General features: G+C 47.0%; 2 protein-coding genes across 3 annotated transcripts; both read right to left on the minus strand.

Moving 5' to 3' along the window:
* Window positions 1–7315: 7315 nt before the first annotated feature.
* On the minus strand, window positions 7316–9515 carry LOC135276704 (bifunctional purine biosynthesis protein ATIC-like). The gene has a single exon (XM_064380862.1). It carries the CDS (start codon window positions 9508–9510, stop codon window positions 7732–7734), a length of 1779 nt encoding a protein of 592 aa, XP_064236932.1. The 5' UTR covers window positions 9511–9515; the 3' UTR covers window positions 7316–7731.
* A 429-nt stretch (window positions 9516–9944) lies between these two features.
* On the minus strand, window positions 9945–20644 carry LOC135276705 (zinc finger protein 888-like). Of its 2 annotated transcripts, XM_064380864.1 has the most exons (5): window positions 20607–20644; window positions 18254–18376; window positions 14147–14266; window positions 12535–12536; window positions 11158–11375 (listed from the first exon to the last, which is right to left on the minus strand). In XM_064380864.1, the coding sequence occupies exons 1-5, from the start codon at window positions 20619–20621 to the stop codon at window positions 11246–11248; spliced, it is 390 nt and encodes a 129-aa protein (XP_064236934.1). In that variant the 5' UTR covers window positions 20622–20644; the 3' UTR covers window positions 11158–11245. The 2 variants fall into 2 exon arrangements, with proteins under 2 accessions (XP_064236933.1, XP_064236934.1); XM_064380863.1 differs by lacking the exons at window positions 12535–12536; window positions 14147–14266 and having other exon boundaries at window positions 9945–11375; window positions 18250–18376.
* Window positions 20645–22878: the final 2234 nt, after the last annotated feature.

The following is a 22878-nucleotide window of genomic DNA, read 5'->3' on the forward strand; positions in this document are numbered from 1 at the left end:
CTTTGAGGCAGGCCGGGGCACGGTGGCTCATCCGTGTAATCCCAACACTTTGGGAGGCTGAGGCAGGAGGATCATGAGGTCAGGAGATCAGGACCATCCTGACTAACACAGTGAAACCATATCTCTACTAAAAGAATACAAAAAATTAGCCAGGCATTGTGGCATGCCTGTAGTCCCAGCTTCTTGGGAGGCTGAGGCAGGAGAATCGCTTGAGCCCAGAAGGTGGAGGTTGCAGTGAGCTGAGATCGTGCCACTGAATTCCAGTCTGAGCGACAGACCAAGACTCTGTCTCAAAAGAAAAACAAAACGAAAGAAGGTTAAAGAGTAACTTTTACGTTGCAACAACTTGGAAAAAAAAAAAACAGGGCCAGACGTTGTGGCTCACGCCTGTAATCAAAGCACTTTGGAGGCCAAGGTGGGCGGATCACCTGAGGTCGCGAGTTCAAGACCAGCCTCACTAACATGGTGAAATCCCGTCTATAAAAAAATATAAAATAAAAATTAAAAAAAGAGTAACTTCAACCCACAAATATATATAAAGTTCTTCAATAAACATAAATCAAAGGCCAGATAGGCCGGGCGCGGTAGTTCATGCCCGTAACACCAGCACTTTAGGATGCCAAGGCAGGGGGGAATCACATGAGGTTTGGTGTTCGAAACCAGCCTGACCAACAAGGAGACACCCTGTCTCTATTAAAAAAACAAAATTGGGGCCGGGCCTGGTGGCTCACGCCTGTAATCCAAGCACTTTGGAGGCCAAGGTGGGTGGATCACCTGAAGTCGGGAGTTCAAGACCAGCCTGACCAACATGGTGAGACCCCATCTTTAAAAAAAAAAAAAAATGCAAAACTAGCTGGGCTTGGTGGCACATGCCTGTAATCCCAGCTACTCGGGAAACTGAGGCAGGAGAATTGCTTAAACCTGGAAGACATAGGTTGCAGTGAGTCAAGATCTTACCACCGCACTCCAGCCTTGACAACAAGAGCAAACCTCTGTGAGATAAATAAATAAATAAGTAGACAGATACAGAAATTGACATGTGTACCTTTTCTTCATAAGTCAATTATTTTCACATTTTTTGGAAGAAAACAACTTGAAAAAAACACTGCATATCTATGTTAATGAAAATGCAACACACAGAGAAATAATTTTGACATAAATAACAAAAGCTTCTACTTGAGAAAGAGTAGTTTTTGCAGGTTATAAAGTTTTGTGTCTTTTTTCTTCTGAGACAGATTCTTGTTCTGCCAACCAGGCTGGAGTGCAAGGCTGTGATGTTGGCTCACTGCAACCTCCGCCTTCCAGGTTCAAGCGACTCTCTTGCCTCAGTCTCTTGAGTAGCTAGGATTACAGGAGCCTACCGCCACCCCTGGATGATTTTTGTATTTTTAGTAGAGACAGAGTTTTGCCATGTTAGCCGGGCTGCTTTTGAACTCCTGACCTCAGGTGATCTGCCAGCCTCGGCCTCCCAAAGTGGATGTGAGCACCCGGCCAGGTTATGCAAATTTTACAGTTTATTATTATGCTATAACTTTAAGATGTTTAACATACCAGCAACAATAACCTTCTCCCAAATATCTACACGACACACTTCAGTTCTTCATACTGAAAAGAATGGACACTAACGGGATTGTTATATTCACAATGTAATCATGCTTAAACCACTTACATGTTTACTAAAAACTAAAAGCCAAAACTATTTAAAATAATAACAATGGCTGGGCATGGCGGCTCACGCCTGTAATCCCAGCACTTTGGGAAGCTGAGGCAGGTGGATCACTTGAGATCAGGAGTTCAAGACCAGTCTGGCCAACATGGGGAAACCTCATCTCTACTAAAACCACATAAATTGTTACTGGATGGTAAGAAGCAAGTAAAAGAAAAAAAAAAGAAAAGAAAAAAAACCCACATAAATTAGCCGGCCGTGGCGGTGGGCACCAGCAGTCCCAGCTACGCGGGAAGCTGGGGCACAAGAATCGTTTGAGCCCAGGAGATGGAGTCTGCAGTTAGACAAGATCACGCCACTGCACTGTAGCCTGGGTGACAGACTGAGACTCCATCACAAATAAATAAATAGATAGGCCGAGCGCAGTGTCTCACGCCTGTAATCCCAGCACTTTGGGAGTCCAAGGCAGGTGGATCACAAGGTCAGGAGATCGAGACCATGATGGCCAACATGGTGAAACCCCGTCTCTACTAAAATACAAGAAACTAGCCAGGTGTGGTGGTATGCACCTGTAGTCCCAGTTACTCAGAAAGCTGAGGCAGGGGAATCACTTCAACTTGGGAGGCAGAGGTTGCAGTGAGCCGAGATCGTGCCACTGCACTCTAGCCTGGTAACAGAGCAAGACTCTGTCTCAAAAATAAATAAATAAATGATTTTTAAAAATTGAATTAAATTAAAAACCAATAATTAGGTATGGGGGTTGGGGCCTGTTATCTCAGCTCCTTGAGAGACCGAGGAGGATCTCTTGAGCCCAGAGATCAAGACCAATTTCAACAACACAGCAAGACCCTTGTCTCTAAAAGAAAAAAAACTAAAAAATTAGCCCGGCCTGATGGCATGCACCTGTACCAGCTACCATCGGAAGCTGGAGTGGGACAATCACTTGAGCCCAGGAATTCAGGGTTGCAGTGAGCCATGATGACACCACTGCACTCCACTCTGGGTGACAGAAAAAGACACTGTATTTGTTAAAAATTGTTTCAATACAAAATAACACAAAAGATACCTAATGATATTCCAAGCAAATGTCATCCGAGGAAAGCAGAGCCGGCAACAGTTAAATATGTTTTAACACAAAATTATTTTATAGGAGACAAGGAAGGACCTTATATCACGATAATAGGGTCAATTCACCATTAATATACAAGAACCAGCCAGGCGCGGTGGCTCACGCCTGTAATCCCAGCACTTTGGGAGGCCGAGGCGGGTGGATCACGAGGTCAAGAGATGGAGACCATCCTGGTCAACATGGTGAAACCCTGTTTCTACTAAAAATACGAAAAATTAGCTGGGCATGGTGGTACGTGCCTGTAGTCCCAGCTACTCAGGAGGCTGAGGCAAGAGAATTGCCTGAACCCAGGCGGCAGAGGTTGCGGCGAGCCGAGATCCCGCCATTGCACTCCAGTCTGGGTAACAACAGCAAAACTTCGTCTCAAAAAACAAAAACAAAAACAACAACAACAAAAAAAAGAGTGTCAGAGATGGGGTCTCACTATGCTGCCCAGGCTGGTCTGGAACTCCTGCACTCCATCAATCCCCTTGCCTCAGTCTCCTATAGTGCAGGGATTACAGGCGGGAGCCACTGCGCCCACCCCTCTTTCTTCATTACTCTGCATCCCTCCCCAGTTCTGCACATCTCTCTCATTCTCCCCTTCTCTCTCTAGCTCTTGTGGTGGTTGTTGTTGTTGTTGGTTTGTTTTTTCCTGCAACCTCCACCTCCCAGGTTCAAGCAATTTTCCTGCCTCAGCCCCTGTAGTAGCTGGGATTACAGACATGAGCCACCACGCCCAGCTAATGTTGTATTTTTAGTAGAGATGAGATTTCTCCATGTTGGTCAGGCTGGGCTCGAACTCTGAACCTCAGGTGATCCACCCGCCTTGGCCTCCCAAAGTGCTGGGATGACAGGTGTGAGCCACCACGCCCAGCCTCTAGCTCTTTTCTTTTTCCCTGGGATTCTGCTCCTCACTTTGTACCCCTCTCCTCTCCTGCTGTTTATCCCCTTCTCCCCTCTATTCCTTCTCTTCCACCTTTTCTGCTCCATCCTCCCATCTTGTTTAACCTCTTGTTGCTCCTTCTCCCCAGTCGTCCTCAATCTCTATATATTTCTGCCTCTTCTCCCCTCTCTGCCCCTCCTCTGCTCTCCCTGTTAAATTCTCTCTTCCCTGCTATACCCCCGTCCCCAACTCTCTGGCACCCCACGTCCCCAGGTGTCCTCCCTGCTGTGGTTCCCTCTGTTCTCCTTGCCACCAGCACCCTCTGCTCTGTCTGCCCCGGCTCCAAATCCCTCCTCGTCTCCCTCACTCTCATGAGCCTCCCTCTTTGCTGCCCCATCCCTACCTTGCTGTCCTTCATCTCTCTGTGCATCTCGCTTTTCTCTACATTTCTCCAGTTGCTTTTCTCCTCCTTTTTTTTGTTTTTCCACTTTTGCTCTCTCTTGGCAAATCCCTCAACCATCCTCTACTTTGCCATCTGTTATGGGTGTTTCTCATTCCTCTTTTCTCAGACTCGGGTTTCCTATTGCTCTCTATCTCCTGATGTCTTTGGCCCACACAATCACAGGAGGGTTTGGAGTAAGACGCCTGCATACCGGAGAAGCACATTTTTACAGAGGCCGGAGCTGGGCGGGCAAGAACATCCCGTGTCCAGGCCCCGGGCACCTCCCCAGTGCGGACGCAGGAAAAGCGGTGACTGCGGAGGGGAGATCTGAGGAGCCGCAGGCCCCTCACGAGGAGGGAAGTGTGGGGCGATGGCGCCTTAGGACAAGAGTGGGGGTCTGCGGTATCCCAGGACCAGGCAGAGGACGCGGCCTCCCCGGGACTGGGACCGCGGCGCTGCACTCCAGGGACCCGTGAGGGTTTAGGGCGCCCAGGGCGGGAATCCACCTCTCGGGTGAGGACTTCAAAAAGCGAGGGGCGGGAGGAGTCAGAAGAAGGTTTTGAGCAGGAAAACTATGCGACAGAACGTGTATATATTGCTCCATAGCAGAAAAACCGGGTGGGGACCAGCCTCGGGCGACTTTCAGCCCAAAAGGAAGCGACCCCCGGACTCTCAGGGAGTCTCAATTTGCTCTGCGTGAAGGAAGATGCGAGAGAATTTCCAGGTCTATGGGTCCCCACGACCCAGATACAGATCAGCCTGGGACCTGGGAAGCGCAGAGTTAATACGAAAGAGTAAAACTCACGGGCCGCGGTGGGAGCTTCACTCTACGCCATCCGTTTCCGGGTTTGCGCGAATCTGCGCAGGACCGAAGCCACGCCTGAGCGGCCCGTGGGCAGGTGGGCGGGGCCTGGGCGACGTAGGGGCGGGGCGAGAGGCGGAGAGACCTTGCCCCTCAGAACCAGCAGAGGGTGGGGTCGGGCCCGACGTGTGCATCTCTCGGCCTTGCTCCCACCGCCTCTGCTTTCTGAGTTAGAGTTCCATCCGGGGCAGTGTTATTAGGGATGAAAGTACAACATTGAGCTTCAATCATGACGCAAACTCCACCTTTCTCTGCTAATATCATGTCTAATGCTATTGTTTTCCCAGGTGGATCCTAACTTCTCAGCTATTCCTTTAATTGCATCTCTTGTATAATTAACAAATTGTTGCTGGTTGTAATAAATTCATCCAGTCTACATTTTTAGTAACACTTTCTATCCCAAATAATGACTCAAAACGTTCAGCTAATTGACTCCGAGCTTTAAATTTATGTGTTACTCCCCATGGCACCTCAATGGCATCTATATAAACACTAGGATCAAAAGACACAAGGAACACTCCTTGTACAGCCATGCTTAGCTGTTATTTTCTTTGGTGGATGAAATGCCAGGGTGAAAGGGATAGCCAATTGAATTAGAGTGCAAGTACCATTTCGGTCATTTGGCAGTGTCTGATCAAAGTCCAACACATTAGCACCAGACATCCGATCCAGGATGGATAAGGGCAGACTGAGGGGTAAACTCTTGGAAAGACTTGATCTCACTGCATCCTGTGGACTTTCCAAGGAATGCCAAGTTCTCTTCCTGTCATGACAGACACGAGGCAAAACTGGTCTTGGAAGCTGGAAGCTGGACGGCCCTCGGGGGCTGCCCCACAGGGTGCTGAACTTCAGAAAATAGCAGAGAGAGTTTGGCACTATTCATTACTCCGGGTTGTGGAGTCTTGAAAAAGAGCTACCGTACAGTTTATGTCTGGTTGACTAGAGGACCATCTAAGTGGAAAAGGGACTATTTGGGCCTCTGGTCTACCAAGCGCACAAGCCAACAATCACTTTTGTTTAAAGTGCAAATGGAATGTTTAATCCATTCCGGCCAGGCGTTTGCAACTTGGTACCGTCTCAATGGTTAAACCTTGCTTTAAATCTTTTACCTCTACTATGTCTACTTTGGTCTTGGCACTAGGTATGTGGGGGCACAGTATGAGGAGGATGGGATAGAGGTGGTGAAGGAGCAACAAAACGTATTTCAACGCCGCCCCTAGGGTCCTTTCCTGAGGTGTTGGCCCCTCTACCATAAATACAACCTAATGAAAGACAGGTATTTTGAAATGCTGCCATAGTGTTAGTAAGCTGTACAGGACTACATTGGTTGTATCAACAATTGGGAAAAGCGACCCCTTTGGTGAAATGAATAAATGGTCTTAAGGACTGGCAAAGGCTTGTGGGAACAGTCCCACCAAGACCTTTAGTGCTCCATAGGACACTGGACCAAGTAGAACAGAGGGAATCTGTTCGGGAGCGACAAGAATCCCATTCCCACCAGCTAACACAACTGCTTCTCTCGGGATTATGATCTGTGCAAGAATCCAATATATCCTTCCAATGTCAGGAGGTCCAGGAAGGGCAGAGATACTTCTCAGAAGCAGTAAGCTGTCTTTGGTTCTGTAAATTACTGCAGGGCATGACTAAACCAGCATCAAAAGTCATAATTCAGGTTGAGCTTGATCTGGTTACATTAATGATGAAATAGCTAACTACTGGATAGGAAAAAGTAACAGAACAGTAAATACAGGAAGGTTAGATTTTTCTTAGCTTCATTTTGGTAGAATTACTTCCTGAAACGGTAGCCCATGATTCTGGAACCAAGGATGCTTTCTCGACTCGGGTATGGACTGCAGTCGCAGTGGTTAGAGACACAAGGTAGGGTCCCTCCCAAGCTGGCTCAAGCTTCTTTTCTTTCCACCTTTTCATGAAAACGTGGTCTCAGCCAGGCGTGGTGGCTCACACCTGTAATCCCAGCAGGTTGGGAGGCTGAGGCAGGTGGATCATGACGTCAGGAGTTTGATACCATCCTGGCTAACACAGTGAAACCTAGTTGCTACTAAAAATTAAACAAATTAGCCTGGCGTTGTGGCGTACACCAGTAGTCCCAGCTACTCAGGAGGCTGAGGCAGGAGAATCACTTGAACCCAAGAGGAAGAGGTTGCAGTGAGTAGATATCCCGCCAGTACACTCTAGCTTGGGTAACAGAGTGAGACTCTGTCTCAGGGGAAAAAAGAAAAAGAAAACATGGTCTCCAGGTTGCTGCTGGTGTACTGGGAATTCCAGGGGTGGTGCCTGTGCTAGAAGACCTCTGGTTTTAGGAGAAGAAAAGATAGAGGAGAGACCAAATATGTAATTTATGAGAAACTGATCTTTATTTTTCAAATGTAGGAAGCACAGTGGTGAAATGTAAGTAGGGCAACTCGTACATTACACAAGGCGATAGGTCAATGTCATTCCAAGGGGCAGTTCTCATTTCTTAACAGTGCAATGGGAAGGTATTTAGTTTGGGGTAACCAGATTTCTAGGACTAATTTAGGTGACTTTTGAGAGTTTGGTTCATCCTCTCTACTCTTCCTGAGGAAGATGGACATCAAGGAATATGATATTCCCACTTTATGTCTAATACTTGAGTCTTGAGTCAACTTTTTTTTTTTTTTTAGTGATGAAGATGTACTGTTTTATTTTTTAAAAAAGTTATTCTCCAAGTTTCACGTGTGACTCTTCACCTACATATAAGCAAACCATAAAACAGGGTGTGATAAAATCAGTGGTGGAAGAGCCGAAGGTTCGTATGAGCGAGGATGATTCCCAGTTCATCGCAGGCCTCAATCACAACTTTGTCAGCAGCAGAGCCGGAGGGAGCCGCGATGGACGCCACACCACTCCTTTTAGCTCTGTCTACATTATCTCTGAAAGGGAAGAAGACATCAGAGCTGACAGAAACTTCACTCAGTTTGTCAACCCATTCCTTCTTCTCTGCCTCAGTGAGTAATTCAGGGACTTCCTCAAACAGGGCCTTCCGCTTTATCAAATCTTCATCCTCGCCAATGGTTCCAGTCACGTATTGATCGATGGCATTGGAGATTTCTGCTCTCTTCACTCCCGTTTTAAACTTCATCGAGAGCACTCGTGGATGGTGTCTAAGCCACCAGTAGTTTGCCTTATCTCCTGCAAGGCGGGTGCAGTGTATACGAGACTGCTGTCCGGCTCCAACGCCGATAACCTGCCCGCTCTTGGCGTAACACACGGAGTTGGACTGAGTGTACTTGACAGCAATGGTGGCTACGATGAGGTCTCGGAGGGCGGACTCTGGCAGATCTTTATTCTTGGTGACAACATTGCTAAATAATGACTTGTCGACGACACCATTATTTCTCTTCTGGCTTAAATGAAGACCGAAGAGAGTTCGAACTTCATTTTCATCTGGTTTGTAAGACTGGTCCATCTGAAGAACACAGTAGTTTCCATTTTTCTTTTTGGAAAGTATTGTCAAGGCTTCTTCTTCATATCCTGGGGCAATTATACCATCAGAGACTTCTCTGGAAATAATTTTTGCAGTTGGTACATCACAAACGTCAGACAATGCCACAAAATCGCCAAATGACGACATCCTATCAGCCCCTCTTGCTCGTGCGTATGCCGTTGAAATGGGTGTAAGGGTTTTATAGAGATCAAAGACCATGCAGACTCTGGCCTCATCTTCACTGAGTGGAATTCCAACAGCAGCGCCTGCTGGGCTGACGTGTTTGAAAGAGGCAGCGGCTGGAATACCTAACGCCTCTCTGAGTTCCTTCACCAGCTGCCAGGCATTCAAAGCGTCGCACAGGTTTATAAATCCAGGGGCTCCATTTAGAACTGTGATGGGAAGCTTGGGCTTCGCTGTGTACAGCTGGGCAGGGGTCTGATGAGGGTTCATTCCATACCGCAAGGGCATCTGAGATATGCCTTTGCTGTACTGTTTCCTGAAATAATCTGAAATTGCTTCATCGTATTGTGCCGTATGACTGAATGCCTTCAAGGCTAACTGGCGTCTAGTCTCCAAGGAGGTGTCCTTGCTCTCGGAGCTCTGCATCTCTGTGGACACTGCCACATAGTCCTCAGGTTCACACACCACTGTCACTCGAGCGTGGTTTTTGGCTGCAGCTCTCAGTAAGGTTACTCCACCAATGTCAATTTGCTCCACAGCCTCCTCAACAGTTACACCTGGAGAAGCCACTGTCTTCACAAAGGGATAGAGATTGCAGGCAACAACTCTTCTAAGATTGAAATCAAGTCTGGCCATGTCAGCTTTATCTTCTGGGATATTGCGAGCCAGGATTCCAGCATGCACTGCAGGATGCAAAGTTTTCACAAGTCCCCCCAACATTTCAGGAAATCCTGTCAACTCAGAGACATCTCTGACTGCCAGACCAACATCCCTGAGAGCTTTTGCAGTCCCTCCGGAAGCGACCAGATTCAAACCGAGAGAGGTCAGGTTTCTTGCAAATTCCACAAGGCCAGTTTTGTCAGAGACACTGAACAAGGCGAGCTGGCCAGGAGCCATGACGGCAGGCGCTGGGTCTGGGACGAGCGGGAGGCAGCACTGGCGACACCACGTGTGCCTTGAGTCAACTTTTTAATTACAAGTGCAGTAAAATAGGTTCCCTTGTCTGAATCAATACTTTCTTCTTCTTTTTTGTTTTTCTTTTTTTTGAGACGGAGTTTCGCTCGTTACCCAGGCTGGAGTGCAATGGCGCGATCTCGGCTCACCGCAACCTCCGCCGCCTGGGTTCAGGCAATTCTCCTGCCTCAGCCTCCCGAGTAGCCGGGATTACAGGCACGCGCCACCGTGCCCAGCTAATTTTTTGTATTTTTAGTAGAGACGGGGTTTCACGATGTCGACCAGGATGGTCTCGATCTCTTGATCTCGTGATCCACCCGCCTCGGCCTCCCAAAGTGCTGGGATTACAGGCGTGAGCCACCGCGCCCGGCCTTCATTACACTTCTAAGGTTTCTCTCTAGTGTGAACTCTCATATGGCGTGTCAGGTGCGAAACACGCCTGAAAGCCTTGTCACAAACCTTACATTGGTATGGTTTCTCTCCAGTATGAATTCTTTTATGAATTCCAAGGTCTTGTTTCCACCTGAAAATTTTGTCACATCCTTCACATTGGTAAGGTTTCTCTCCAGTATGAACTCTATGATGACATGCAAGGGTTGATTTTTGACTAAAACACTTGCCACATTCATTACACTTGTAAGGTTTCTCTCCAGTATGAACTCTACGATGACATGCAAGGATTGATTTTTGACTGAAAAACTTGCCACATTCATTACACCTGTAAGGTTTCTCTCCAGTGTGAGTTCTAGTATGTTGTGTCAGGTGTGAAGGAACCCTGAAAGCCTTGTCACAGACCTTACATTGGCATCGTTTCTCTCCATGAATTTCCCTATGTCTTTTAAGTTCTAATTTCCGACTGAAACCTTTGTCACATTTTTCACATGTGTAAGGTTTCTCTCCAGTATGAAATCTACGATGAAATGCAAGGATTGATGGGTATTTAAAAGCCTTGCCACATTCATTACACTTGTAAGATTTCATTCCGGTATGAATTGCCTTATGAAATACAAGGGCTGAATTTTGACCAAAGGTCCTGCCACACTCATCACACTTGGAAGGTTTATCTACAGTATGAAGTCTACGATGGCGTGCAAGGATTGACGGCCGACCGAAGTTCATGCCACACTCATTACACTTGTAAGGTTTCTCACCAGTGTGACATCTACGATGGCGTTCAAGGTATCGCTTCTGATTAAAGACTTTTCCACATGTATCACATTCATACTGTTTCTCTCCTAAATGGATTATCTGATGTTTCCTTAAGAGTGAGCTACAATGAAATGCTTTACCACTCTCACTATATTGGAAAAAATTTTCCGTCATGCGTACGTCCTGTCGATGTGTAAGTAATGAAGAATGGAGGAAATTATTTTCATAGTTAATAGAAATATGGCTTTGGGGCCTACAAGAAATCCTTTGGGATGTTGAAACTGAGGAAGCATCGTTGGTAGACTTCTCTACTTGATTACCAATTTTCCCTTCAGTCTCAAATATGTGCAGTTCAGGCAGATGTGAATGAAAGCTTAATCCAAGCTCATCTTCAATAGGCTTGTTTCCAGCATGCCTTTGATCGGATCGCTCTGAACTACTAGTGAACTTTTTCATTTTTGTCATGGGAGTTTCTTGGCTATTTCTTTCCTCTTCTTCCCTCTGAAACTCAAAGTCATGAATATCTTCCTCAATTTCCTGGAAGCAAAAGTCTCCAATGTGATGACTTGCATGCGTTTCCAATGTCCCTGTGTGGGACATTTCTGTATTGCCCTGTGCTGTTGAGAACTTCTTCTTCATCATGCATTTGGAAGAGATATCTACAAAATAGAAACACCAACAGGTTTGCAATTGAGTACAGACGGTAAATAATACTGAAATGTGTAAATATTACACAGAAAAGTTTCCCAAACATGATCTTCAAAGTTTCGGAACACAAAAGGAGTGAGATTCTTTAATAAATAAAGGTCGATGACATGTACTTCAAGTCATTTCCACAGAAGCCTATTCCAGTATCATGACCACACAGTGACAGGGCACAAACATCTGTAAGCCTCAAGGAAGGAGCATTTTTCCACTATGACCCTAAAGTGTATGACAACTGGCAAAAAACGTATCACTGTCACCTCAATAAATTGAAAAATTTATATTCTTCATATTTACAGCACATTTACTGTATACAAATAAATGCTCAAGAACCATATAGTACACTGTATTGATAAATAATCCACAACAAGCTCATGTAAGCATAACCAAAATCAGTGGAAATTTTCTACTGTGAAACAAGAATAGCCCTGAGAAGTGATGAAATGATTACAAAAATTGGCCAGGCCTGGTGGCCCACACCCATAGTCACAGCTATTTGAGGGGTTGACGCAAAAGAATCACTTGAACCCGGAAGGCAGAAGTTTCAGTGAATCGAGATTGCACCACTGCACTTCATCCTGGGTGACAGAGTGAGACTCCATTTCTATTATTTATTTATTTATTTATTATGAGAAGGAGTCTCACTCTGTCGCCCAGGCTGGAGTGCAACGGTGCGATCTCGGCCACTGCAACCTCTGCCTCCCGGTTTCAAGCGATTCTCCTGCCTCAGCCTCCCGAATAGCTGGGATTACAGGCACCAGCCACCGCACCCAGGTAATTTTTGTATTTTTAGTAGAGACAAAGTTTCAGTATCTTGGCCAGGCTGGTCTCGAATGCCTGACCTCGTGATTCCCCGGCATCGGCCTCCCAAAGTGCTGGGATTACAGGCATGAGACACCACACCCAGCCGAGACTTCATCTCAAAAAAAAAAAAAAAGAAAAGAAAAAGAAAAGGAAAATATTAATATAATATTTTACTAAATAAATGTCATAAAATTACATATATCCAGAGAGAACAGGTATTTTGTGACTTTTTTTAAAGAAAACATTTATATTTTTATTTTTTTGAGACAGTCTTGCTCTGTCCCCCAGGCTGGAGTGCAATGGCGACACCTCTGCTCACCGCAACCTCCATCTCCTGGGTTCAAACGATTCTTCTGCCTCAGCCTCCTGAATAGCTGGAATTACAGGCAGGCATCACCATGCCCGGCTAATTTTTGTATTATTAGAGGTAAGATTTCACAACGTTGGCAAGGCTGGTCTCAAACTCCTGACCTCAAGGGATCCACCTGCCTCAGCCTCCCAAAGTCTTGGGATTACAGTCATAAGCCCCTGTGCCCAGCGGCACTTTCTGACATTACCAAGTGGAGTGTGTCAGTTATACTGCAGACCACATACCAAAAAGCCGTATGTAAAATCATAAAAAGTAGTCAGTCAGGTGTGGTGGCTCACGCCTGTTATTTCAGCACTTTGGGAGGCCAAGGCAGATGGATCATGATGTCAGGAGTTCAAGATCGGCTTGGCCAACTAAGCAAAACCCCGTCTCTATTAAAAATACAAAATTTAGCTGGGTGTGGTGGCACACGCCTTCAGACCCAGCTACTCAGGAGTCTGAGCTGGGAGAACTGCTTGAACCCAGAAGACAAACGTGGCAGTGGGCCAAGACCATGCCATTGCAATCCAGCCTGAGTGACAGAGTGAGACTCTGTCTCAAAAAAAAAAACAAAAACTGATTTTGGGCCAGGTGCGGTGGATCACGCCTGTAATCCCAGCACTTTGGGAGGCTGAGGTGGGTGGATCACAAGGTCAGAGTTCAAGACTAGACTGGCCAAGATGGTGAAACCCTGTCTCTACTAACAATACAAAAAGCAGCCAGTGTGGTAGGGGGCACCTATAATCCCAGTGACTCAGGAGGCTGAGACAGAGAACTGCTTGAATCCAGGAGAAACAGGCTGCGGCGAGCTGAGATCGTGCCACTGTACTCCATCGTGGGTGACAGAGCAAGACTCTGTCTGAAAAAAAATAAAAAATTAATTAATATTGTAACCAATGACAAAACCAGCAAGCAAACAGTAGTACATTTAGACAGCCTACAGAATTCTAAACAAGTCCCTCTTAAGAAAAAAGCCACGACTTCTACTTACCACCAGCACACAATATAAAAAGTGAAATAAATGGTAAGATCACTACTTTCTGAATGAACCCCAGCACACCATTGAAGAGACACATTATAAACAAACTATGGAAAATCAAAAACTCAACATTATTTTGAAATAAAAACACTCAATACACACAGAATACAAAAAAACCTACCTCAACATAATAAAGACCATTTAGGAGAAGCCCACGGTTACCATCACAGTGGATGGCGAAAGCCTGAAATCTCTTCCTCTAAGATCAGGAAAGAGACTAAGAAGCCTGCTTTTGTTATTTCTAGTCAGCATGTTACTGGAATCCTGACTGAAGAAATCAGACACAAGAAAAAGAAAGAAATGCCAAGCAGTGAGAAAAAAAGTAAAATGCTCTGTGTTCACAGAAGACATCATCTGATATGAGGAAATCACCAAAGACTCCATGGAAGACTGGGCACCACCGGTGACTCATGCCTGTAATCCCAGCATTGTGGGAGGCTGAGGTGGGCAAATCACAACGTTAGCAGTTCGAGGCCAGCCTGACCAATATGGTAAAACCCTGTCTCTACTGAAAATACAATAATTAGGAGGACATAATCCCAGCTACTCGGAAGGCTGAGGCAGGAGAATCGCCTGAACCTGGGAGGCGGAGTTTGCAGTGACTCAAGGTCCCGCCACTGGACTCCATCCTGGGCGACAGAGCTACACTCCGTCTCAAAAAGAAAAAAAAAAGAAAGATTCCATGAGAAAACCGTGGAAATTATATATTTCATCGGGGATTAATATTTAGAAAATACAAGGAATGTTTACAAGTTGGCAACAAAAGTCAAAAAACACAATTAGAAAATGAGTCTAGGAACTGCATACACATTTCTGGACAGACAAATCACCAATAAGCATAGAATAAATAAGCACCAAAACAAACAAACAAACAAACGAAAAAAAACGTAGCATGTAGGAAAAAACAATAACTACAATGAAACATCATCTCAAGTGCATTAAAAGATTTAGCATCCATAGGAATAGACAAGAAGTGTTGGTAAAAATGCAGACACGGCCAGGAGCAGAGACTCACTTTGGGAGGCTGAGACGGGTGGATCATCTCAGGTTAGGAGTTCGAGACCAGCCTGACCAACATGGAGAAGCCCCATCTCTACTAAAAACACAAAATTAGCCAGACGTGGTGGCACAAGCCTGTAATCCCAGCTACCCGGGAGGCTGAGGCAGGAGAATCACTTGCATACAGGAGGCGGAGGTTGCAGTGAGCAGAGATCACACCATTGCACTCCAACCTGGGCATCAAGAGTGAAACTCTGTCTCAGAAAATAATCAATCAATTTTTTTTTAAATGCTAAGGTGAAAAAGCCTTTTGCACTGTTGCTGTGAATGTATAATGGGATAGTCCCTTTTAAAAAATCATATAACAGTTCCTCCAATCATTCATAATTGAATAACCCCATGAGCCAAAAAATTGGAAACAGGATCTTCAAGAATATCTCTAGTAATATATAGATAGATAGATATAGATACAGATATAGATACAGATTTTTTGTTTTGTTTTGTTTTTGAGACGGAGTCTGGAAACAAAACCAGTCTACTCCACCTGGACTGGAGCACAAGGGCCTGATCTCGGCTCACTGCAGCCTCCCCTCCCGGTTCAAGAGATTCTCCTACCTCAGCCTCCTGAGTAGCTGGGATTAAAACTGTACATCACCATGCCCAGCTAAGCTTTTTTTTTTTTTTCTTTGTATTTTTAGTAAAGATGGGGTTTCACCACGTCGGCCAGGCTGCTCTCCAACTCCTGACCTCAGTTGATCTGCCCCCTGGAACTTCCAAAGTGCTGGGATTACAGGCTTCAGCCACCACGCCTGGCCTAGCAGTATTATTTATAATAGTAAAGAGAAGGAACCAACCCACATGTCCGTCGACAGATAACGATATCAACAAAATGTGGTATACACATACAATGGAATACTATTCAGCCTGAAAAGCAAACTTGCACAGGGCCAGGGGCAGTGGCTCATGCCCATAATCCCAGCACTCTGGGACTCTGAGGCAGGTAAATCACATCAGGCCAGGCATTCGAAGCCATCCTGGCCAACGTGGTGAAACAGCCATCTGGAATAGAACTACCTAAAATGAATCACGCGTGGTGACACACGTCTGTAATCCCAGCAACTCAGAAAGCTGAGGTAACGGGATCACTTGATCCCAGAAGGCAGGTGGCAGTCAGCCAGTATCACACTACTGCACTACACCCTGGGTGACAGAGTAAGAGACTGTCTCAAAAAAATAAAAATAAAGGAAATGAGAAGCCATTCCCTGACACAACAGTACTCACAATGCAGATATGAAAAAAAAAAAAAAATGAAGACTATCACTGAAAATAAGGAACTGAGGATTACATAAAATAAAAATGCATTTAGAATACATAGAAACTGGCCAGGCACAGTGGCTCACGCCTGTACTCCCAACACTTCGAGAGGCCGAAGCAGGCAGATCACCTGAGGTCAGGACTTCAAGAACAGTCTGGGCCGGGCACGGTGGCTCACGCCTGTAATCCCAGCACTTTGGGAGGCCGAGGCAGGTGGATCACCTGAGGTCAGGAGTTCGAGACCAGCGTGACCAACATGAAGAAACCCCGTATCTAAAAACAAAAAAGGCCAACATGGAGAAACCATGTCTCTACTAAAAATACAAAACTAGCCAGGCATGGTGGTGGGTACCTGTGATCCCAGCTATTCAGCAGGATGAGGCAGAAGAATCACTTGAACCCGGAAGTTGGAGGATGCAGTAAGCCAAGATCACATCACTGCACTCAAGTTTGGGCAATAAAGCAAGACTCCAACTCAAAATAAACAAACAAGTTAAAAGCCACTGTGTCTTAAACAAATGACAGAACTAATATATGGGGACCTCATTCAACCTCACAAGCCCTCCCTCAATAAGACTGATGAAAACATATCTGTTACAGGGTCGATCCTACGCCAAATTGAGCAAAAGTTTTCTTGTTAAAAATGAACGATAACACATATTGGTGTGAAAACAGTGAAATGAACAAGAGTTCAGTCAAAAGCCTCATACATATGAGGCCGTGAGCCACAAAGATGGCCTCCTTTGGAGGAATTTCAACAACACTGACCACTGCTTAGAGATGATTATTAGTTTATGAGATAAACATTGTCACAATGCCACTGGCAGAGGCTACTCTGATGCTCCTCAAAACCCAGAATAGGCCGGGCATGGTGGCTCAGGCCTGTAATCCCAGCACTTCGGGAGGGCGAAGTACGTGGATCACCTGAGGTCAGGGGTACGAGCCCAGCTTGGGCAACAAGGTGTATCTCTACTGAAATACAAAAACTGGCCAGGCGTGGTGGCCCACTCTTGTAATCCCAGCTACAAGGGAGGCTCAGGCAGGAGAACTGCTTGAACCCAGGAGGTGGAGGTTGCAGTGAGCTGAGATTGTGTCACTGCACTCCAGCGTGGGCGACAGAGGGAGACTGCTGTCTCAAAAAGCAAAACGAAAACCAAAACCAAAAAAAAAAACACAAGCACTACGGTGATAACACCTCACAGTCAGTGTCATGCTCTCTACCTCGTATCCTGGTAGAATATGAGGATTGAATACGAGCATTACAGTGGTAACACCTCACGGTCAGCGTCATGCTCTCTACCTCGTATGCCGGTAGAATATGAGCATTGAATACGAGCATTACAGTGGTAACACCTCACGGTCAGCGTCATGCTCTCTACCTCGTATCCTGGTAGAATACGAGCATTACGGTGATAACACCTCACGGTCAGCGTCATGCTCTCTACCTCGTATCCTGGGAGAACACGAGCATTACGGTGATAACACCTCACGGTCAGCGTCATGCTCTCTACCTCGTATCCTAGTAGAATACGGGCATTATGGTGATAACACCTCACGGTCAGCGTCATGCTCTCTACCTCGTATCCTGTAGAATACGGGCATTACGGTGATAACACCTCACGGTCAGCGTCATGCTCTCTACCTCGTATCCTGGTAGAATACGAGCATTACGGTGATAACACTTCACAGTGAGTGTCATGCTTTCTACCTCGTATCCTGGGCTATGCTGACAGTTGTGCTCAGGGATTCCAGGGGTGTCTCTGCCTAGAGCAGGATGGTTCAATTATATTAGTGAAAACGTTCTTCACGAATTTTCTGTTTCTATGTAAACCCACTTCACAGGAGAGTCCCTAACAAGTTATCCATGACCGATAGGAGGGTCATCACTGCAGAAAATAACGACATACACACGTAAAGCATATACAGAGGCCAGGCGTGGTGGATCTCACTTGTAATCCCAGCACTTTGGGAGACCAAGGCAGGTGGATCACCTGAGGTCAGGAGTTCGAGACTAGCCTGACCAACATGGAGAAACCTCGTCTCTACTGAAAATACACAATTAGTTGGGCATGGCGGCACAGGCTTGTAATCCCAGCTACTTGGGAGGCTGAGGCAGGAGAACAGCTTGAACCTGGGAGGCAAAGGTTGTGGTGAGGCAAGATCCCACCACTGTACTCCAGCCTGGGCAAGAGTGACACTCTGTCTCAAAAACAAACAAACAAAAAAGCATAATGTACGGGGCAAAATCACAAAAAGAAATATAAAAGCAGGAAGAGCCAAGATAGACAAGGGCAGATTCCTCGTGTCTGGAATTTTCCTCACCCACAAACTGCAGGTTCCTGTAGTTCTCCGACATCACTTCCCTGTATAAAGCCCTCTGCGCAGGGGTCAGGCATTTCCACTCCTCCAATGAGAATTCTACAGCCACATCCTTGAAAGTCAAGTGTCCCTAAAATGGAAAACACATTTCAACAAAACATGGAGGACTGAGTTACCACCTTCACATGAAATGAGAAAAGAGAAATTAAGCATCCACTTCATCACAGACTGTTCTGACAAACCCACCTTAAGGGATTTTTGAACATTTCTTCTCTATTGCTGCATTTTATTGTACTTTCCCACGAAAGATTTTAAGATCCCCAAAGTCAGTGTAGAAGTCCTGGTTTTATGGACAATATAAAAAATACACAAACAAAAAGGAAACACAAGGCCAGGCGGGGTGGCTCGCGCCTATAATCCCAACTCTTTGGGAGGCCAAGGCGGGCAGATCACTTGAGGTCAAGAGTTTGAGACCAGCCTGGCGCGGTGGCTCCTGCCTGTAATCCCAGCACTTTGGGAGGCTAAGCCCGGAAGATCACAAGGTCAGAAGACCGAGACCAGCCTTGCCAACATGGTGAAAGCCTGACTGTACTAAAAATACAAAAATTAGTGGGGCGTGGTGGCAAGTGCCTATAATCCCTGCTACTCAGAAGGATGAAGCAGAATTGCTTGAACCCAGGAGGTGGAGACTGCAGTGAGCTGACATCGCACCATTGCACTGCAGACTGGGTGACAGAGCAACACTGTTTTAAAAAATCAATAAATAAAAGATTAATTAGCTGCTGCGTGTGCTGACACGTGCCTCATCATTCTAGCTCTTTGGGAGGGTAAAGTGTGGATGACTTGAGCCCAGGAGTTCAAGGCTGCTGTAAACCAGCATTATGCCATTGTACTCCAGTCCTGGGCCACAGAATGACACATTTTCTCCTTTGTCTTTTTTTTTGTTTTTTTGAGATGGAGTCTAGCACTGTTGCCCAGTCTCTATTGCAATGGTACGATCTGGGCTCCCTGCCACATCTGCCTCCCAGGCTCAAGCGATTCTCCTGTCTCAGCCTCCCGAGTACCTGGGACTATAGGCAGGTGCCACCATGCCCAGCCAATTTTTTTTATTTTTAGAAGAGACAGCGTTTCACCACGTTAGCCAGGACGGTTTCAAACACCTGACATCGTGATCTACCTGCGTCAACCTCCCAAAGCGCTGGGAATACAGGTGTGAGCCACCATTATGCTCGCTTTTTTTTTTTCACACAGAGTCTCTATCTATTACCCAGGCTGGAGTGCAGCACAGTCTTGGCTTGTTGCAACCTCCACTTTCTGGGCTCAAGTGATTCTCCTGCCTCAGCCTCCTGAGTAGCAGAGATTACAGGCATGCACCATCACACCCAGCTAATTTTTGAATTTTTAGTAGAGACGAGGTTTCAGCATGTTGGCAAGGCTGCTTTCGAACTCCTGACCTTTAGTGATCCATCTGCCTCGGCCTCCCAAAGTGCTGGGACTATAGGCATGAGCTACTGCACCCAGACCAACAACATGTCTCTTAAAAAAAAAAAAAGTTTGGAGTCAGAGATGTGTTGATCTACTAGTGTGGCTTCCACTGCATTACCAAATCAGTTACAAAATATCTCCCCTGCCGGGCCCAGTGGCTCACGCCTGTAATCCCAGCACTTTGGGAGGCCAACGCAGGCGAATCACGACGTCAAGAGATCGAGACCATTCTGGCCAACATGGTGAAACCCCGCCTCTACTAAAAATACAAAAAAATTAGCTGGGCGTGGTGGCGCGCGCCTGCAGTCCCAGCTACTCGGGAGGCTGAGGCAGGAGAATTGCTTGAACCCGGGAGGTGGAAGTTGCAATGAGCCCAGATCGCGCCACTGCACTCCCGCCTCACGCCTGGTGACAGAGTGAGACTCTATCTAAAAAAACAAACAAACAAACAAAATATCTCCCCTTACTGGTTTCCTTTTCCAGAATTCACCACACATCTGTGCACATTAACCTATGTGTTTCATATGTGGTTTCTCTGATCTGGTCGCAAAGAGCTGATATCCAGATGTGGCCCCTGAACCATCCAGGTTGCCCAGCAGCACTGACACCACAAGGCCCACATCCCGTGTCCATCCAGGTCTGGGTGTCAGCCCTTCCCATCACCATGCCCAGTGGAGCCTCTTCCCAGGTTCATGTCACTGGGTCACAGGAGATGGAATCTCCGAGCAGATGACAGGAACTGAGGGAAGGCATGGGTGAGTGTGAGCCAACGTGTCAGGCAGGACGCTTCAGACCCAGAACAGACTGGCTACTACAATACCTGGCATTTCAGAGAGGAAAGAGACAGATGAATCCACTGAGGAGTATCACTTTACCTGAGGAAGAGCCATGCCTGGCTCCTTTTCTTGCCTCTTATGAGTTTCTTCCTCACGGAACATGAGTCTTTAGAAATCAACCCTGTATGTGAAAAAAATTTAAGACTTAACGTTGGAAAAAACTGACTCCCTTCCTATGACAACACACACAAAGCGGGGAGACCTCACCCTGTAGAAAGGCAGGCCTCTGCTGCCCACCGCACCAGAGATCATGCAGAGAGAAGAAAGTCCCTGGCCACATGTGGTGGCTCACACCTGTAATCCCAGCATTTTGGGAGGTGGAGGTGGGTGGATCACAAGGTCAGGATCTTTGGTAGAGATGAGGTCCCACTATGTTGCCCAGGCTGGGCTGAAACTCCTGGACTCAAGCATCCCCTTGCCTCAGTCTCCTAAAAACTGCTGGGATTACAGGCGGGAGCCACTGCACCCAGCCCCTCTTTCTTCTTGCTTTCTACTCTGCTTCCCTCCCTAATTCTGCACATCTCTCTCATTCTCCTCTTCTCTCTCTAGCTCTTCCTTTCTTTTCTTTTTCCCTGGGATTCTGCTCCTCACTTTGTACCCCTCTCCTCTCCTGCTGTTTATCCCCTTCTTCCCTCTATTCCTTCTCTTCCGCCTCTTCTGCTTCATCCTCACAACTTACTTAACCTCTTGTTGCTCCTTCTCCCCAATCTTTCGATCATCCTCAATCTCCATATATTTCCGACTCTTATTCCATCTCTGCCCCTCCTCTGCTCTCCCTGTTAAATTCTCTCTTCCCTGCTATACCCCCGTCCCCACTCTCTGGCACCCCACGTCCCCAGGTGTCCTCCCTGCTGTGGTTCCCTCTGCTCTCCTTGCCACCAGCACCCTCTGCTCTGTCTGCCCCGGCTCCAAATCCCTCCTCCTCTCTCTCACTCTCATGAGCCTCCCTGTTTGCTGCCCCATCCCTACCATGCTGTCCTTCATCTCTCTCTACATCTCGCTTTTCTCTACATTTCTCCACTTGCTTTAGTCCTCCTGCTTTTTTTTTTTTTTTTTTTTTTTTACTTTTGCTGTCTCTGGGCAAATCCCTCACCCATCCTCAACTTTGCCATCTGTTATGGGTCTTTCTCACTCTTCTTTTCTGTCTCAGGTTTTCTACTGCTCGGAGCGAATCTTCCAGAGGCTGGAGCTGGACAGGCAAGACCACCCCGTGGCACAAGACAGACCCCGGGCACCTCCCCAATGCGGGCTCAGCGGAAGCGGTAACTGAGGAGGGGAGACCTGGGGAGCGGCAGGGCCCCTCACAAGGAGGGAGGCGTGGGGGCGACGGCGCCTTAGCACAACGGTGGGGTCTGCAGGATCCGACGACCAGGCAGAGGACGCGTCTTCCCAGGGACTGAGGCGGCAGCGCTGCACTCAGTGGGCCGGCGAGAGTGAGGGTGGGAGGCGCCCGGGGCGGGAATCCCCCTGTCCGGTGAGGACTTTAAAAAGCGAGGGGCGGGGCCGGGAGTGGTGGCTCACACCGGGAATCCAAGCACTTTGGAAGCCAAGGCGGGCGGATCACCTGAGGTCGGGAGTTAAAGACCAGCCTGACTAACGTGGTGAAACCCCGTCTTTTTTAAAAAAAGAAAAAAAATAGGCCGGGCGCGGTGGCTCAAGCCTGTAATCTCAGCACTTAGTGAGGCCGAGGCGGGTGGATCACGAGGTCAAGAGATCGAGACCATCCTGGTCAACATGGTGAAACCCCGTCTCTACTAATACAAAAAAAAAAAAATTTAGGTGGGCATGGTGGCGCGTGCCTGTAATCCCAGCTACTCGGGAGGCTGAGGCAGGAGAATTGCCTGAACCCAGGAGGCGGAGGTTGCGGTGAGCCGAGATCGCGCCATTCCTTGGGAAACAAGAGCGAAACTCCGTCTCAAACAAAATAAATAAATAAATAAATAAAATAAAAGGGAGGAGCGGGAGGAGTTAGAAAAAGGTCTTGAGCAGGAAAAGGAAGTGTATACAGTGCCCTATAGCAGAAAAACCAGGGACGGGACAAACCTGAGAGCGACTTTACACCCAAAAGGGAGCGACCCTCGGACTCTCATGGGGTCTCAATTTGCTCTTGGTGAAGAAAAACGGGTGAGAATTTCCAGTTCTGTGGGCCCACGTCCCAGATACAGAAGCGCTGGGGCATGGGAAGCAGAGACTGAATTCAGTACAGCGAAACTCGCGCGTCACAAACGGACCTTCGTTCGACGCGAGCCGCTTCCCGCTTTGCGCGAGTGCGCGTGCGCAGGACGGAAGTCCGTCCTGGGTGGGGCCTGCA

This window comes from Aotus nancymaae, unplaced genomic scaffold (assembly GCF_030222135.1).
Source record: "Aotus nancymaae isolate 86718 unplaced genomic scaffold, 86718_ANA_hifiasm-v0.15.2.pri h1tg000028l, whole genome shotgun sequence".
NCBI lineage: Eukaryota > Metazoa > Chordata > Mammalia > Primates > Aotidae > Aotus > Aotus nancymaae.

What these genes read in the sequence shown, in the direction of transcription:
- LOC135276704 (XM_064380862.1), bottom strand. Translation starts at nt 9,510, where the DNA reads ATGGCTCCTGGCCAGCTCGCCTTGTTCAGTGTCTCTGACAAAACTGGC.
- LOC135276705 (XM_064380863.1), bottom strand. An exon ending in CAGGAACCTGCAGTTTGTGG is followed by an intron (nt 11,376 to 18,249) that starts GTGAGGAAAATT and finishes TCTATTTTGTAG; the next exon opens with ATATCTCTTCCAAATGCATG.